Here is an 18,338-nt window from a genome sequence, read left to right as displayed (position 1 = left end):
TAAATTACAAAATTTACAAGCCTCACAAAAGTTTACACGGGATGTGCAATTTGACTGCTTTGAATTGATTTGCACACATAGCTTTACTTTACCATTCTTGACTGAAGAACATGTAATGTTCAAATATAAAGAAGTGGACAAGCTTTAAAACCAAATGATTAGTTGGAAAACTGTTTCCAGTTAACAAAATGCTGGCTTACAAAAGTTCTTTCCATAGTTATGCATCAGTTTGAAATATTAGGACAAGAGATAGATTTCAGTACTTCTACTCTTAATCATCACAGACAATATTCAGAATAATTCTGTTACTACAACAAAAAAAAGCCGCGTTGTCAAATCTGTAGTATGGACAGTGGTGGTGCTAGTGCAGGCCTGAGAGAGTAGATATGCAGCACTGCTCCACAGGGTCCTAATGCCCTGTTCTACTGCCAACAGGTCCGTACAGACTTCAAACAGCTTATTAAAGGAGCCAATGGTTTTTTTTTTAAACTTGCAACCTCGGAGTGTCTTCTCAAGATGGCAGTACATATGCTGGGCCACATAACATGAAGGGGTTGCACTCCAAGGGAGTTCAGCACCAGAAATGATGAGAATGCACTCTTTTGAAAAAAGAAAAGCTTAGGAGATGACCCAAGAGGACAATGGCCATGGCAGCAGATCAGCATGGAGCACAGCAGTCAAAGGACCCAAGCAGGCTGTGGGTGACTTAAATCTCCCTCCTGTATGCGGATTCATCACCTTTCTTTAAACAACCCACTACCAGCAAATTTATAGATGGTGTTATTGTCGTACCAAGCCACACAGTCATAGGTGTAAAGTGAGTAGAGCAGGGGGCTAAGAATGCAGCCGTGTGGTGCTCCAGTACTGATGGAAATTGTGGAGACATTCTTATCAATCCAGACTGATTGTAGTCTGGAAGGGAGGAAATCCAGGATCCAATTACATAGTGGGGTGTTGAGTCCCAGGTCTTGGCAATTACTAATCAGTTTTTAGGGGATGATGATGTTAAATGTGTAACTGTAGTCGATAAAAAGCATCCTGATAAATTCTTTCTCAGATAGTTCACAAAGCCAAAGAAGGTATTAGAACAGGTACAAAGGAGGCCACAGATACTGGAACCTGAAGCAAAACAATCTACTGTCAGAATTCATCAGGTCCAGCATCAGTGGGAGAAAACAAAATAATGAACACATCATGCCAGAACCCTTCATCAAGACTGGCCACACAAAAAGAGAAGCTAATGTGAAGAGAATAGGGGCACATGTGGAATTAGTAAAATGCCAAAATGCCAGACAAAAGGAAAGAGTGGCCAGAAAAACAAAAGGCTCGGATGGAGAAAGATGAGTCATTAAGTGTGGGGTGGGAGATTAGAAGACAAAGATTCCCAGTGTTGGAATCCGATAAGTGGTGACAATGGTGGTATAGAGACCAGATAGAACAAAGGAGGGTAGGGGTGTTCAAATACTTGTAAACTGGAGATATTTAGAAAGGTACTAGCAAAGCAGTGAACTGACCAACTCAAGGCACGGGTGAAAATAATATGCAAAGAGAATCTTAATCATATGATGATAAGTTCAAGGAAATAGTATTACTTAAAATGAGAACCGTTCACAGAAATAACTAATACAGCTTTAAAAATGTCATAGATCAGGATCTAACTCAGTACAGGAAGAACAGGATGCCAAGGATGGGAAAAATGGATGACAGGACAGATAATACAGATAAGTCTGGTAGTATGTTGGCAAGAGAGATGATAGCGAAAAGAATATTCAGATAATAGTAATAGAGAATGCCGAAGAGAAATCAGCCCTGCTTCGCTAGCAAGTGCAAACAGAATAAACAACTCAGTTTAAAGTTTGAACTGGAGGACCAAGGCAATTATTTTAATCTAATTGTATTTAGTTGAAAGGTACTGGCTCATCCAGACAACTGTGGGCACAAATGGATGAACTGAGTATTGCTCACAAGCAAGTGGAAGATGATTTGTGCTTAATGTCCCCATGATTTAGTATATAGAAATTAAAAAAGCAGGTCACTCACTATTTGTATTCAGTTTCAGAATAACATTCCCTCACCCTACCAGGAGCATATAAACCTTCTAAATCTGTGAATTACTATCTAGAACCAGTGTTTCGAAACTTTCAATATAACGTTCTTAAGGCAGTGTCAAGTTTCAAATATAAAAGTTCTTGTAAGATATCTTAGAATGTTTATCATCTCATGGGCACCATATAAAGAAATACACTCAGCATCCCCTCAAATCTGCCCTAATCAACAAGATCATTGCTGATCTTCTTCAATATTTTCCTGCACTATTCCCTGATACCACAATTCCGACATCTTGATCCTAAATGGCCTACCCTTTAATCTAAAGCTATGATCTCTGGTTCAAGAGTCCCCACTCAAGGGAAACGTCCTCCACCTTGCTTAGTTCTCTGATTTTTCAGTGTGTCAATGAAGTCACATCAGATTGTTATAACTTTTCTAGAGGTGAGGTCTACTCATTTTCTCTTCATATGACAAACCTGCCAGCCCAGCAACCAATCTGCTCTCCCGCTATCGAAAGAATATCTTCTTTAAGTACAGGTAAAAACACTGCAACTCACTTTTGCCAATAACGTCTGAGGAGCAACAGCAGAACCAGTACAATACTGCAATTGAACACAATTACATTGTGCACATGTACAAATGTACACAGTACTCTTAAGATAGACATGAAATTCTAAGTAGCTATCACAAATATTACTGTAACCAATAGAGTTAAACAGCAGGCACTGTGGTTGTCATGTAAGACAAAACAAGTGCTGGAGAAACCTCAGCAAGTCACACACATAGGAGTTCCCTGTTTCCAGGTCTCCCAGTTTCGCCCCTAAAATATCTTAAATGCTGCGTGACCTGCTGGGTCTTTCCAGCACTTTTGTCATAAAAATCAAAGTCCAAAGACACCAAAAATATGTAAGGCATACTACAGTATTTCATTTATGAAAATTGGTCAGGCAATTTATAATGGAACGAAGACTAAAACTTATTTAAAAATCATGGTGTTATATTTATTCAATAAACTTGTTTGTATAAAGTTCAGTGAACATACAAAAAAAGGCAGACTGTTATTTTCACTGTATACACATTTCTGAATAATTCCATTGGCGATAATCTAGCACCACCGAGGCTGTCCGGTTCCCAGAACAGAGACACGAGAATCCAAATCTTCACGGGAGAAGTGCAGACAGAAAAGAAAACGCGTCGCCACAAGAAATGAAACGTTAAAAAGTTGTCATCAAGATGAAACATTGTAAAAGATGTGGCGTTAATGTACTAATCGATGAACTCCGCGCCAAAATCTCCACCCCCCCCCCCCCCACCCCAACAATGAGAGCACGCTGTCAAGGAAAACGAGGAGGGCCTGTACCGAGCGGATTCGAACTAGGCTGGGAGATCAGTGGTAAAGAGAACGAGGTGCCAAGATTTGATGGAAAGAGAAGGATGGCGGGGAGGGGGGTGGGGGGGCCGCGTTTCTCCTGACAAGAGTCCCAAACGTGAGCAGCTTGGGCCACCGGAAACCGCGACCGACGGAAAACACACGGCAGCATTTCTGATGAGTAAACATAATGGAATATGAATATAATGGAATAATGGCAGCAGGGTAGGGTCCGCTCGGCTTTGGCTCTCTTCCCCATCCTTCTCTAGCTCCCAGGCGGGGCCCGGCTGATCGCGGCTCCTGGCAAGGCCGCCGACACCAACACTAGGCCGCGGCTCGCTCGATAACACCACTGCCATAGCCAGTAGCCCCCCCCCCGCGTCCTCCGCATTGCCCAACCGCCCTGCCGGCTCCTAACCTGGTCCTTGGAGTATGGTTTGCTGATGATGTGGTGCCTTTTATTTCTGATTTTGCCTCCGCCGCCGCTGCCTCCTCCTGTCGCCGCCGCCATGTCTGCCTCTTCCCGGCTGCCCGTCGCTCTGCGCTCGCGCCGCTCTCGATCTCCGAGCAGCCGTGTCATGAAACGGGAAGGGCGGGGGGGAGAAAGAGCGAGCGAGAAAGAGGGCGTTCACGCTCGACGTCAGCCCGCCTTCTCGTTCCGGCCGCACGCGCTTCGCCTCACGTCACGCGCGCACGCACATCTCCTTTTGCCCGTTGGGCTTTGCTTTTCTTTCTTCCCGTTTGAAGGACGCACCAGAGAACAAGCGCGCGGCGTGTGACGTCAGCGCGCTGCTGGATTGGCCCCACCCCACAAACGCATATCGTCATCAGGGAGTGGGGGTAGCCGGGTGATGATGGCGGAGAGAGTTAAAGCGGGTGGGTCAACAACGTGAAGACACATTAGAGATCTTTTCAGCGTCAGCATTGGCATCTTTGACGGCACATGCCTCATCGCTGATGTAAAGACACAATAAATGCTGGAAAATCTCAGCGTCCATAGGAGGTAAAGGTATATTACTGACGTTTCGGGCCTGATCCTTTTTTGAAGTCAAGGGCAACAAAACATCGAGATTAAAGGCTGGGTGGAGAAAGGGGGTAGAGAATGGTAGGGGGAGGAGTACAGTCCAACAGACAAAAGTAGCTGGATATGATGAGAGTACAGGAGAGAGAAAAGGTGAGAATGATTTGGATTCTGTGAAATGAGACAGGGAAAAGACAGAACTGGAGGAATGAAGGCAGGGGAAGAGTATTGGGGGGGGTTGGTAATTTGAAACTAGAGAAGTCAATGCCATCTGGTTGGAGGGTTCCCAATCAGAAGATGTGGTGTTCCTCCAGTTTACGGGTGGTCTCAGTCTGGCAGCACGAGACTATGGACAGACATGTTGGCAAGGGAAGGGGATAGAGAATTGAAATGGGTGGCTACTCTATTGCGGGCAGACAGAACCGAGACGCTCAACAAAGCAGTTTCACAGTCTGTGTCCCCTATGGATGCTGAAAAGACCAGCTGAGTTTCTCCAGCATTTCAGGATCTTTACTACAATCACAGTGCTGCAGCCTATTGTGTTTCACTCTGGAGGAAAATGATTAACCAAGCTCCAACCATCTGCCCTGAACACAATGGCAAAAGAAACTAAAAATGTCTATTGGCTGCACATGATATGATACACCCTTCCTATATACCCATGTGACTATCTGTATCCATTTAAATATTTATATCTGCTTCCACCACAAGCCCTGAAAGTCCATACCAGGCATTTGCCACTGCATTTAAAAAAAAACTAATATTTCAGGCCAAATGCATGTTCTCCAAAATTTGAAATATTTAGCCTGAGAGAGAGATTCTGAATTTCTATCCTCAATACTGTTCATAATTGGGGGCATAGTGTAGGGAGAAGGTGTGGAGAAACTATTAAAAGTTTTTAAATTTTTTCACAAAATATTGAATAGCTTGCTGATATATCCTGAAAGCAATTATGAGGAAAACTAAAGCACAAGCAGTTAAAAAAAATGACTTCTAAACAGCTATCAAGTGCAGAAGAACTTGGGCCTACCTTCAAAGTGGAGCCTCTGGAGTCGATTCCTCCTTACCCAAGACCACAACGATAGTCCCTGGGTAAGATGATGTGGCGGAAGATGGTGCCGGTACCTGATGACATCCTTCTCTGGAACATGAGGAGCAACCGCACATGCGCGTTATATCGAATGCGGTCTGGGCTGCGAGGGGACCCAACGTCTCTTGGCCTAGTGATGCTGGGCTGACGAGAGGGGTTATCCAAACCCACAGTCAGGCTGAAATGCCTTCAGCATCGACGGAGGAGGAATAAGGTAACATTGGAGGGCGACTGCAAGAAGGAGAAATTTACCCAGATATGGAGGAGGAAGAGACTGTTATATACAAGAGTAGGCCAATATCTAAACAGGTTTCAACAAAGTTTAAATCTGACCCTTATTATTCAGATCCACCTTCACAAGTTGATATATCTAAACAGATAGAAAATTTGGCAACTCAGATGGGTCAAGGTTTTCCATCTATGAAGGAACAACTTGCTGATATGAAGGGGGAGATATCATCTATTAAGTTGGATGTGGCAAAGTGTATGAAAATGGTGGACAAGGTGCAAGATAAATTTAAGACGATTGAAGAGAATTTTCATGACTGTAAGGATGATGTGGGATAATGTAAAGAAAAGATGGGTCAGATGGAGGATTCATTCACTGGTTGGGAAATTCAGAGAAATTATTGAAGAAAATTGATGCTTTGGAGAATCAAAGTCAAAGGAATAATGTTAAAATTGTTGGTCTTCTGGAAGATTTTGAAGATCTGGATCCGGTTCAATTTTTTCAGGTGGATTCCTAGTTTTGGGGAAAGAATATTTTCTAAATAGTCTGGAATTGGATAGAGCTCATTCAGCGATAAGGAAACCTCTTCCCGGTCAAGCTCCATGTTCTATACTGATTAGATGTTTACGTTATCAAGATAGAGAATTGATCTTAAGAGTTGAGGTTCAAAATGCAAGAAGTAATCAAGGCCCCTTGGTGGTTAACCATATAACCATATAATGTCCGATGCGGGACAGGCGGACACGGTTGCAGCGGTTGCAAGGGAAAATTGGTTGGTTGGGGTTGGGTGTTGGGGTTTTCCTCCTTTGTCTTTTGTCAGTGAGGTGGGCTCTGCAGTCTTCTTCAAAGGAGGTTGCTGCCCGCCAAACTGTGAGGCGCCAAGATGCACGGTTTGAGGCGATATCAGCCCACTGGCGATGGTCAATGTGGCAGGCACCAAGAGATTTCTTTAGGCAGTCCTTGTACCTCTTCTTTGGTGCACCTCTGTCTCGGTGGCCAGTGGAGAGCTCGCCATATAACACGATCTTGGGAAGGTGATGGTCCTCCATTCTGGAGACGTGACCTACCCAGCACAGTTGGATCTTCAGCAGTGTGGATTCGATGCTGTCGACCTCTGCCATCTCGAGTACTTCGATGTTGGAGATGAAGTCGCTCCAATGAATGTTGAGGATGGAGCGGAGACAATGCTGCTGGAAGCGTTCTAGGAGCCGTAGGTGATGCCGGTAGAGGACCCATGATTCGGAGCCGAACAGGAGTGTGGGTACGACAACGGATCTGTATACGCTTATCTTTGTGAAGTTTTTCAGTTGGTTGTTTTTCTAGACTCTATTGTGTAGTCTTCCAAAGGCGCTATTTGCCTTGGCGAGTCTGTTGTCTATTTCGTTGTCGATCCTTGCATCCGATGAAATGGTGCAGCCGAGATAGGTAAACTGGTTGACCATTTTGAGTTTTGTGTGCCCGATGGAGATGTGGGGGGGCTGGTAGTCATGGTGGGGAGCTGGCTGATGGAGGACCTCAGTTTTCTCAGGCTGACTTCCAGGCCAAACATTTTGGCAGTTTCTGCAAAACAGGACGTCAAGCGCTGAAGAGCTGGCTCTGAATGGGCAACTAAAGCGGCATAGTCTGCAAAGAGTAGTTCACGGACAAATTGCTCTTGCGTCTTGGTGTGAGCTTACAGTCGCCTCAGATTGAAGAGACTGCCATCCGTGCGATACCGGATTTAAACACCATCTTCATTGTTGAGGTCACCTCACTGACAAAAGACAAAGGAGGAAAAACCCAATACCCAACCCCAACCAACCAATTTTCCCTTGCAACCGCTGCAACCGTGTCTGCCTGTCCCGCATCGGACTTGTCAGCCACAAACGAGCCTGCAGCTGACGTGGACATTACCCCTCCATAAATCTTCGTCCGCGAAGCCAAGCCAAAGAAATATAACCATTTACGGAGTGGAAACAGGCCATGTTGGCCTTTTGAGTCAGCACCGGTTCACTGATTTTGTGCGCCCTCTAATGGTCCCGTTCTTCTTCTTAACCAGAGTCTCAATATCTCTTGAAAACCAAGGTTCCATACACCTTCCGTACATCTTACCTGTAATTTAGATCCTTTATATAAAAAAGTTAGACAGAGTTTAATTAAACAAGTCTTAGATAACTTGCAGAAGCTGAAATGCATGTTTATAAACATTCATGTCATTCATTTGGGAGTACGTTCAAACCCCAAGACTAATGTACTTCAATCTTCACAGCATCTGGGGAGTCACGTGATGGAGTAGTGGCCGGTAGGGGAACTCCAGCCCTCTCCAGAAAAGTTAAAAAAAAGGTAGGGAAAAAACAAAGTCACTAACACAGAAACCATAGCAAATTGAAAGTGAAAGTGTGGAGAAAATGTCAGCAAAGAAAGAAAAACCAAAAACAACGGGAAGAAAAGAAGAAGGAAGGACGTCGGAGGAGGAAGGTGAAGGCCTTACCGGTACAAGGAGATCAGTGGAAACCCAAAACTCAGGTCTACAAAGATGGCTCACGGACCCAAACAAAAGTGCGCAACTGCGCATGCGCGATGCACAAGACAAAAACAACACTGACGGGAGGGGGGACCAGCTGAGGAGTAAATCTCCACAGCTGAAACAGACAAGTATAACACAACAGCAGGACTCTCAACAGGAAAACATAGAAAATAACGAGAACAAGAAGGAAGAGAATAAAAATAGGAAATCAAAGAAACAACAGATGACCAACCTAGAGGAAGAAGACCAACACCAAGACACTTTTAATAAAAATAAGAACAAAAATACCCAACAAAACAAAATAAACAACTCAACAAGAAAATCAAAAGAGACAGAGGTAAAAGACACAGATCCTGGAGTCGACTCAGAAGAAGAGGAGGGAGAACACAGAGAAATGGAAGATGAAGGGAAGGGCAAGTACATGGATATATAGTTTTTTAAAGAATATATGGAAACAGTAAAAGAATGGCTGACACAAGAATTCAGTGAAATAAAAAGAATAAAAAGTACAGAAGAAAAAGTGAATAGATTAGCGATGATCATGACAGAAATAGGAAAAAGAGTAAACAAGGTGGAAGAACGAGAAACAGCCATAGAAATGGAGGTAGATGACTAAAAAAGAAATTAGAAGAATCTGATTAAAAAAAGTTAAAGAGACACAGGAGCTGTTAGCTCAGAAGACAAATATAATGGAAAATTATAATAGAAGAAACAATATAAAGATAGTGGGCCTTAAGGAAGATGAAGAAGGCAAAAATATGAAAGAATTTATAAAAGAATGGATCCCCAGGGTCCTGGGAAGACCAGAATTACAGGAAGAAATGGAAATAGAAAGGGCACACAGAACATTAGCCCCTAAACCACAAACACAACAAAAACCAAGATCCATTCTAGTAAACTTCGTAAGATATACAACAAGAGAAAATATATTGGAGAAGGCAATGAAAAAAATAACAGAAGACAAAAAACTACTGGAATACAAGGGTCAAATTTTTTTTTTCTATCCAGATATAAGTTTTGAAGAGGAAGGAGTTTAATGCAGCAAAAACGACCCTATGGAAAAAAGGTTATAAATTTATGTTAAAATACCCAGCGGTACTTAAAATAGTTATCCCGGGGCAGCAAAGCAAACTATTCTCAGATCCGAAAAAGCACGAAAATTTGCAGAACAACTACAAAACAAACAGAGAGATGAAGAGATGTAACAAGAACAAAAATGACCACAAACTATATATATATAAAATAGAGTATAAGTAAGAACTAAGAAGGGAAGAAAGGAAGTAAGGAGGGAATTAAGTGACCTTTGTTATGTATGAAGATTAAAATCTTTTCTGGGGGGGGCTGGGTGGGGAAGAATTACATTCACTGCGAAATCAGTTGACGCTTGCGAGCGGATTCGCAAATCCAAATGGAGAGGGGAGATGTGGTTGCCCGATAAGAGACAAAGGGCAACTCAGAAAGGGGAGGGACTATTGGGGTTAAAGGAATTTTAGATATGAGAATAGTGGAAATATTTTATGTTTTAGAAATGTTGTCTTATAATGTGTTCAAAAAAAATGCAGAAATGGATAAGAAGGGAAGGTGGTGATGAGGAAATGGAAAGGAAAGATAAACAAAGTATGATATGACTATGTTGAACTATATGACTTTAAATATTAATGGAATACATAACCAAATCAAAAGGAATAAACTGTTAAATTTACTGAAAAAAGAAAAAAATTGATATAGCATTCGTACAAGAAACACATCTAACTGAAATGGAACACAAGAAATTAAAGAGAGATTGGATAGAACATGTAACTGCAGCATCATATAATTCAAAAGCCAGAGGAGTAGCTATATTAATCAATAAAAATGCACCAATCAAAATAGAAGAGGAAATAATAGATCCAGCAGGGAGATATGTAATGATAAAATGTCAGATATATTCAGAATTTTGGAATTTACTCAATGTATACTCACCTAATGAAGATCAAAAATTTATGCAAGATATCTTTTTGAAGATAGCAGATACACAAGGGAACATACTAATAGGAGGGGATTTTAACCTTAATTTGGACTCAAACATGGATAAAACTGGGGAAAAAAACTAACAGAAAGAACAAAGTAACCAAATTTATAATTAAATCGATGCAAGAAATGCAACTTTTGGATATATGGAGGAAACAACACCCAAAGGAAAAGGAATATTCATATTATTTGGGTAGACACAAAACAAACTCAAGGATAGACCTATTCCAGTTATCAGCCCACATTCAAGGGAGAGTTAGGAAAACGGAATATAAAGCTAGACTATTATTGGATCACTCACCCCTGTTATTGGGAATAGAGCTAGAGGACATCCCACCAAGAATGTATAGATGGAGATTAAACTCCATGCTACTTAAAAGACAGGATTTTAGAGAATTAATTGAACGACAACTTAAAATGTACTTTGAAATAAATACGGAATCAGTGAAAGTCAAATTTATATGATGGGATGCAATGAAAGCCTTGTTTAGAGGGCAGATAATAAGTTATGTAACTAAGATGAAGAAGGACTACAATCGGGAAACAGTTGGAAAGGGAAATTAAAAAATACAGAAAAAGAATTAGCAATAAAGGAAGATACAACTAAAAGAAGAGAATTGGCAGACAAAAAAATAAAATGAAACACTACAAACATATAAGGTGGAGAAGAACATAATGAAGACAAAACAAATATTATGAGCTAGGAGAAAAAACGCACAAAATTCTAGCGTGGCAGCTTAAGACAGAACAAACTAAAAGAATGGTATTGGCATTAAGGAAAAAGGACAAACAAATTACATATAATCCAACGGAGATCAATGAAAACTTCAGGGAATTCTGCAAACAACTATATCAAACTGAAAATTAAGGGAAAGATGAATTTCTAACTAAAATTTTACTACCGAAATTACAAACAGAGGAGCAAAATAAATTAATAAAACCATTTGAAATAGAAGAATTACAGGAGAAATTAAAAAAAAACTACCAAACAATAAAACACCAGCAGAGGATGGATTCCCAATAGAATTCTATAAAACATTTAAAGACTTATTAATTCCTCCCCTCCTGGAAGTAATCAACCAGATTGATAAAACACAAAACATACCAGATTCATGCAAAACAGCAATAATTACAGTAATACCAAAGACAGGGAAAGATCCACTAGCACCTGCGTCATATAGACCAATATCTCTAGTTAACACAGATTATAAGATAATAGCTAAACTATTAGCAAACAGATTGGCCGACTATGTACCAAAAATAGTAAATCTAGACCAAACTGGATTTATTAAAAAAAGACAAACAACGGACAATATCTGTAAATTTATTAACTTAATTCATGCAGTAGAAGGAAATAAAACTCCAACAGTAGCGGTTGCTTTAGACGCACAGAAGGCCTTTGACAGGGTAGAATGGAATTATTTATTCAAAGTACTACAAAAATTCAGCTTACCAGAGAAATATATTAATTGGATTAAAGCATTATATAAGGGACCATTGGCGAAAGTGACAGTAAATGGATATATATCAAAACAATTTAACTTAAGTAGATCAACAAGGCAGGGATGTCCACTAGCTCCCTCACTGCTCGCGTTAGCTATAGAACCACTAGCAGAACTGATAAGAACAGAAAATAAAATAAGAGGGATAAAAATAAAAGAGAAGGAATATAAAATCAGTCTATTTGCAGATGACGTTATAATATACTTAACAGAACCAGAAATATCAATAAAAGAATTACATAGGAAATTGAAGGAATATGGAGAAGTATCGGGGTACAAGATCAACGCAAATAAAAGTGAAGCAATGCCAATGAATAATGCGGATTTCACAAAGTTCAAGAAAGAATCACCATTTAGATGGCAAACACAAGCAATGCAATACTTAGGTATACAACTAAATAAAAATCTTGGCCATCTATATAAAATAAGTTATCATCCATTAATGAAAAAATTACAAGACGACTTAGAGCATTGGAAAGACTTACCACTAACACTGATAGGAAGGATAAACTGTATTAAAATGAACATTTTCCCAAGGATACAATACCTATTTCAGTCATTACCAATTCACCTAACAGAGAAATTCTTCAAGGAGCTAAAGAAAATAATAAGGAAATTCTTATGGAAAGGGGGGAAACTGAGGATAGCACTAGATAAATTAACAGAATGGTACAAACAAGGAGGCTTACAACTACCAAACTTTAAGAATTATTATAGAGCCGCACAATTAAGATACCTATCAGATTTTTATCAAACAAAGGAAAAACCAGATTGGACCAGATTAGAACTAGATAAAATAGGGGAGAAGATACCTGAACATATACTATATAAATGGGATGAAAAATTGGTGCAACGTAGGAATTCACCGGTATTGCATCATCTGCTCAACATTTGGAAGATTCACGTAGAAAGGAATAAAACAAATTACCAACTACTAAAACTAATATTGACGCAAAATCAACTAATCCCTTTCACAATAGATAACCTTTCCTTCAGAGAATAGGAGAGAAAAGGGATCAAAAGAATAGAAAACTGTTTTTCGGGAAATAAATTATTATCCTTTGAACAAATGAAGGATAAATATAATATAACTCACGATACAATGTTTGCATACCACCAACTGAAAACCTACATGAAGAACAAATTGGGAAACAGTCTGAGGTTACCAGAAGGAAGCAATTTTGAATATGTGATTACAGACACAATGATAATTTAAAAATTTGCAACAAACATGTATATCAAACTGCAAGAAAAGGAGAACGAAGAAACAAATGGTAAACCTAAACAAAAATGGAAACAAGATCTAAACATAAAGATAAAGAATGAAACATGGGAGAAGCTATGCTCCGGAACTTTGAGAAATACAATAAACACAAGGTTACGCATGATACATTATAACTGGATACACAGGCTATATATCACACCTCAAAAGTTAAATAAATGGGACCCAACAGTATCAGACAGATGTTTCCGCTGTAAAAAGGAAACGGGAACAACAATTCATGCAATTTGGACATGTGAGAAAGTGAAAAAATTTTGGGAAGATCTAAACCAGATATTAAACAAAATCACAAAAAGCAATATACCAAAAAACCCAGAGATCTTCCTCCTAAGTAATATAAGAAATAAAGAATTTGGACTCGATTTGGATGGAGCACAAAAAAGATTTGTTATGATAGCCGTAGCTGTAGCAAAAAATGTATTATGTCAACCTGGAAATTAGAAGACAACTTGAGAATACAACAATGGTACATAGAAATGAATAAATGTATTCCATTAGAAAAAATAACATATAATTTAAGAAATAACATCACAACATTTGAACAAATATGGGAGCCATACATGAAATACAATAGAGAAATCTTACCATGGACTTCCACCACCTAAAATGACAGAAGGAGAAGACAACGAAAAGAACTGACTCAGTAAAATTTCTTATTTATTTTTATTAAGTGACAACATTGTTTAATGGGTTAAATGCATCTTATAGATTGAACTTCAAATAAATGGGAAAGGGGGTGAGGGAGGGAGGGAAGGGAGGGGGGAAAAAGGGGGAGAATATGATACTGTATATATTCAAGAGAAAAAATGTCTATGTATCTTGGTCAATATGATTTATAGTGTGAAAAATTAAAAAAAATCTTCACAGCATCTTTTCCTTTTGCCATATTATATATTTACAAAATTATTATTATTGTCAATGCCCATTTCTCCAAAAACCTCCTTGCCAAGTTCTCCAACAATCCTCTTCATCAACACTAAGTTCTATCCTGCATAAATCATGTTTTGCTGTAGCTAGCAGCACATTTAGCTTCATTTACTCAATCCCCCAGGGTCCACACATCTACATAGAACCAGAGAATATTACAGCAGAAAAACAGGTCCTTTGGCCCATCTCGTCTGCCTGGTCCCAATGATCTGCACCCACACCATAGCCCTCCACACCCTTTCCATCCATGTACCAATCCAATTTTAAAAAAAATATCATCAATGACTTGTCCATTTCCAAAAACAAAATTTAATATTGTCCCCTATATTTCAGGAATTTTGCATCATCAGATACTTAAATCCACTCCACAGTCTGATGCCTATTGTTACAAACTAATAAGCCCTTATTAGTACTAGCAAAGATTAATTTCAGAATAACGGAATGAAGATCTGCTAGGTGCTGAGATTTATTTCTTCACGCTTGGCCTTGAAGGTACAAATTTTCAGAGGGGGTAGTAACGTGAAATTTCCATACCTCAAAGACAGAAATGCCTTAAAGACGGACATGGTTGCCTGATACCTACCTAAGTATAAAATTGGTTTACGCAGATGCGCTGCAGAAACTCAGCAGGTCACACAACATCCAGAGGAAGTAGAGGGGAACCAGGATTTTAGGAATGGGGTGATGCATGACAAGAAATCAAGAGTTTCAGCAGTACCTGATCCCACCATCTGCAGACTTTCTGGTTTAACCCCATAATATGCTGTTTGTTTCTGAAGCTACTTCACCACTCGAAGATCTGAAACCTGAGCTGCACTGATCATTTAAGAATAATAGTTTTCCTTTATGCTGATTTGAGTCAAGTTGTTATTAAAAGTCATTAAGAATTTAATTCTTCTAAAGCTGTTTTGTGGAAGAAAGGATACAAATTTGCTTTTCGATATTCTTTTGATATCTCTAGTGATGATGCTGAAGCTCTTGTATTTGCTAATTCTCTACTGAATAATAATAAAGAGATAAAAAGTCAAGAAAACGTTTACCAACAGTCAGTTCCAGTTCAGAGGGGAAGAATGGAAGGCAAGAGAAGGAATCTCAGCAGTTGATTGATATTGACATCGACGATGATCAAGTTCATAGAGATCTGGAGGAAGCATATCATAGCTGAAATGACTTGTTGAATATTATTGAGGGGGTAATACTGTAGTACAGTATTTTTTTGTGTTTTTTTTATATATGGGTTTTTTTTTCTTTTGAGGAGATCATTTAGTCCTTTTTGTTTGGTTGCATTGTGGAGGAGTTTCATCATGTGTGGTAAGGTGGTTTTTGAAGTGAAGTGTAATGATGGCTAATTTAAATTTTGCTACTTTTAATGTTAATGGGCTTAATAATCTGATTAAGAGAAAAAGGGTATTCCGCATAATAAAAAATTGAAGATTGGTGTTTCCTTTTTGCAAGAGATACATTTGACTGAGAAGGAACATCAGAAATTGAAAAGAAATTGGGTTGGATAAGTTATAGTGTCTTTGTTTAATTTGAAAGCAAGAGGAGTAGCTATTTTGATTGATAAAAAGTTATCTTTTAAATTGGAATCAGTTATTGAGTCAGTTGGTAGACTTTTGATTGTTAATTGTAAATTTTTTTCTGAGTCTTGGACTTTAATGAATGTTTATGCTCCTAATATAGATGATGAAAAATTTATGTTGGATTTTTTTTTATTTAAATCAAGCATATGAAAAAAATGATGGTGGGAGGCAATTTTAATTGTTGTTTGGATCCATTATTAGATAAATCCAAAAACAGTAGTTAGGACTAGAATGGCTAAACAGTTGATAATGTTAATGAAAGATATAATTTTAGTAGATATATGGAAAAGATTAAATCCTAAAGAGAAAGATTTTTTTTTGTTTTATTCATTTTGACATGATTCTTATTCTAGAATAGATTTACTTTTGGTATCAGCACAATTGCAAGGCTGGGTATTGAAGGCTGAATATAAGAGTAGGATTTTGTCTTATCATTCTTTGCTATTAATAACACTCACTGTTTCGGAGGGAATTGACAATATATATCGATGGAGATTTAATTCTTTGTTGTTGAAAAATATTGAATTTTGTAATTTTATAAGAGCTTTTTTGAAAGAAAATATGGATTCAGTTAATAGTAAATTTGTTTTAAGGGATGCTTTAAAAGCCTATTTAAAGCATATTTGGGAGGACAAATTATTAGTTTTACTGCCAAAATTAAGAAACAACATATAGCGGATGTTAGTAAATTGGAGGAGATTTTAGAAAAGGATTTATAGCAAAATTCAGCGGAAATTAAGAAAGATTTTTTAACCAATATGAAGTTGCGTTATAATTTGTTACAAATTTATAAATTTGATAAGTTTCTACGGAGAACTAGACAAAGGTACTATGAAAAATTAGGGGAAAGAGCTCAAAGTATTAGCTTGGCAGTTAAAAACGGAACAAGCTTCTAGAACAATAAATCCTATTAGACATGAATCAATGATGACATATAAACCTCAGGAAATTTATGAAAAATTATATACCTGAAGTAGTGGGGGATGAGGTTAAAAATTATAATTTTTTATCTGATTTGGATTTATCCTTTTTGAGTGGTCAGGATATTAAAGATCTGGATGCTTCTTTTACAGCTAAAGAAGTAAGAAGATCTATGCCAAATGGGAAGTCTCCAGGGGCTCCAGGGTTTTACTTCTGAATTTTATAAAGAATTTCAGAACTTATTAATTCCTTTATTCATGGAAGTATTGAAACAGGTGGCAGAGGTTCATTCTTTTCCGGATTCTTTTTCTCAAGCAATTATTACAATTATTGAAAGATAGGGATCCATTGAAAGCAGGGTTTTACAGACCCATTTTGTTATTAAATGTTGATTATAAAATTGTGGTGAAGGTTTTAACTAATAGGTTGGCTAAATATTTACCAGATTTAATCCATTTAGATCAGGCAGCTTTTATTAAAAATTGTTATTTGGCAGATAATATTGTGAAGTTGATTTTTTTGATTAATGTGTCTCGGGAGGGATCCAACCTACCAATGATTATTTCGTTGGATGCAGAAAAGACCTTTGATAGAGTAGAGTGGAGCTTTTTATTTAAAGTTTTAGAGAAATTTAAATTTGGCCCTTTTTTTATTGGTTGGATTAAGGCTTTGTATAGAAGTCCTACTGCTAGAGATGTGACAGATGGACAGTTATTTTTACCTTTTATGTTGACCAGATTGACTAGATAAGGTTGCCTTTTGTCACCAGCTATATTTGCATTAGTTATTGAACCTTTGGCTCAGGTGATTAGACAAGATAGTAATATTAAAGGAATTAAGATGAAAGATCAGCTGTGATCCGATATATGGTGGTGCTGGCTCGAAGGGCCAATTGGCCTACTCTAGCACCTATTGTCTATTATCAATCTGATGAATTTAAAATTAACTTGTTTGCAGATGATGCTTTGATATATTTAACAGAACCTCAAAATTTTTTTGAAGAGTTTACATGATAGATTGGAACAGTGTGGTGAGATATCAGATTATAAAATTAATTGGGAAAAGAGTGAGATTATGCTTTTAGCTGAACTGGATTAGCCTTCATTTAGGCATATTGTGAAATTTAAATGGTCAGATCAGATTAAGTATTTAGATGTTAAGGTAGATTGTAATTATAGTAATTTAAATTAATTAAATTATTTGCCCTTATTGTCTAAAATTAAATATGATTTGAATCGATGGAAAGATTTACTGATTACATTAATAGGATGAATTAATTGTATTTAAATGAATATTTTTCCTCATATTCAGTATTTTTTTTTGAGTCTATTTCTTGTAAGATTCTTTAAAAATTTAAATGCGTTGGTGAGGAAATTTTTATGGAAGGATAAAATGATAAGGGTATCATTACAGAAATTGACTTAGAAATATGAATTAGGAGGTTTGCAACTTCCTAATTTTCAAAATTATTATGATGCAGCACAATTAAAATTTATTAATAGAATGTTTGAAATTGATAAACCTTTGATATGGGCTAATATTGAACCATCTTTAATTGGTGTGAAGAAGATGGATCAGTTTATTTATAGATGGAATCCTAAGTTATTGAGTAATTATAATTTACCTGTTTTGAAACATTTAATGGATTTATGATATTAAAAAAAATGAAGCCATAGGTACTCAAGATAAGATTTCAGGTAAAACTCCATTGTATCAAAATAAGCTTTTCCCCTTTAAACTTAATAATCAATTTTTGAAGGGTATTAAATTGGTGCAAGATTGTTATGAAGCAGGATATTTTATTTCTTTTCAAAGAATGAAAGAGAAATATGATACACCTTCAAATACC

The 18,338-nt window shown here is 37.8% G+C and overlaps 1 protein-coding gene and 1 long non-coding RNA gene across 4 annotated transcripts in view; one reads left to right on the top strand and one right to left on the bottom strand.

Annotated features, from left to right (window-relative positions):
• Window positions 1-4,286, bottom strand: part of nup153 (nucleoporin 153) — a 63,339-nt gene extending 59,053 nt beyond the window's left edge. The window contains exon 1 of one of the 3 annotated variants that reach the window (XM_069908390.1): window positions 3,837-4,286. In XM_069908390.1, the coding sequence (XP_069764491.1) occupies window positions 3,837-3,998 (162 nt within the window). In that variant the 5' untranslated portion in view covers window positions 3,999-4,286. The remainder of the gene's footprint in view (window positions 1-3,836) is intronic. The other 2 variants (XM_069908368.1, XM_069908379.1) reach the window with 2 other exon arrangements.
• On the top strand, window positions 3,648-16,731 carry LOC138748348 (uncharacterized). Its single transcript, XR_011347958.1, has 2 exons — window positions 3,648-4,421; window positions 16,642-16,731. It is a non-coding gene; the product is annotated as an uncharacterized lncRNA (long non-coding RNA).
• Window positions 16,732-18,338: the final 1,607 nt, after the last annotated feature.

The sequence above is a fragment of the Narcine bancroftii genome, chromosome 1 (genome assembly GCF_036971445.1).
Source record: "Narcine bancroftii isolate sNarBan1 chromosome 1, sNarBan1.hap1, whole genome shotgun sequence".
NCBI lineage: Eukaryota > Metazoa > Chordata > Chondrichthyes > Torpediniformes > Narcinidae > Narcine > Narcine bancroftii.
Note: the sequence above shows the minus strand (reverse complement) of the source record. Positions and strands in the feature narration are given on the sequence as shown.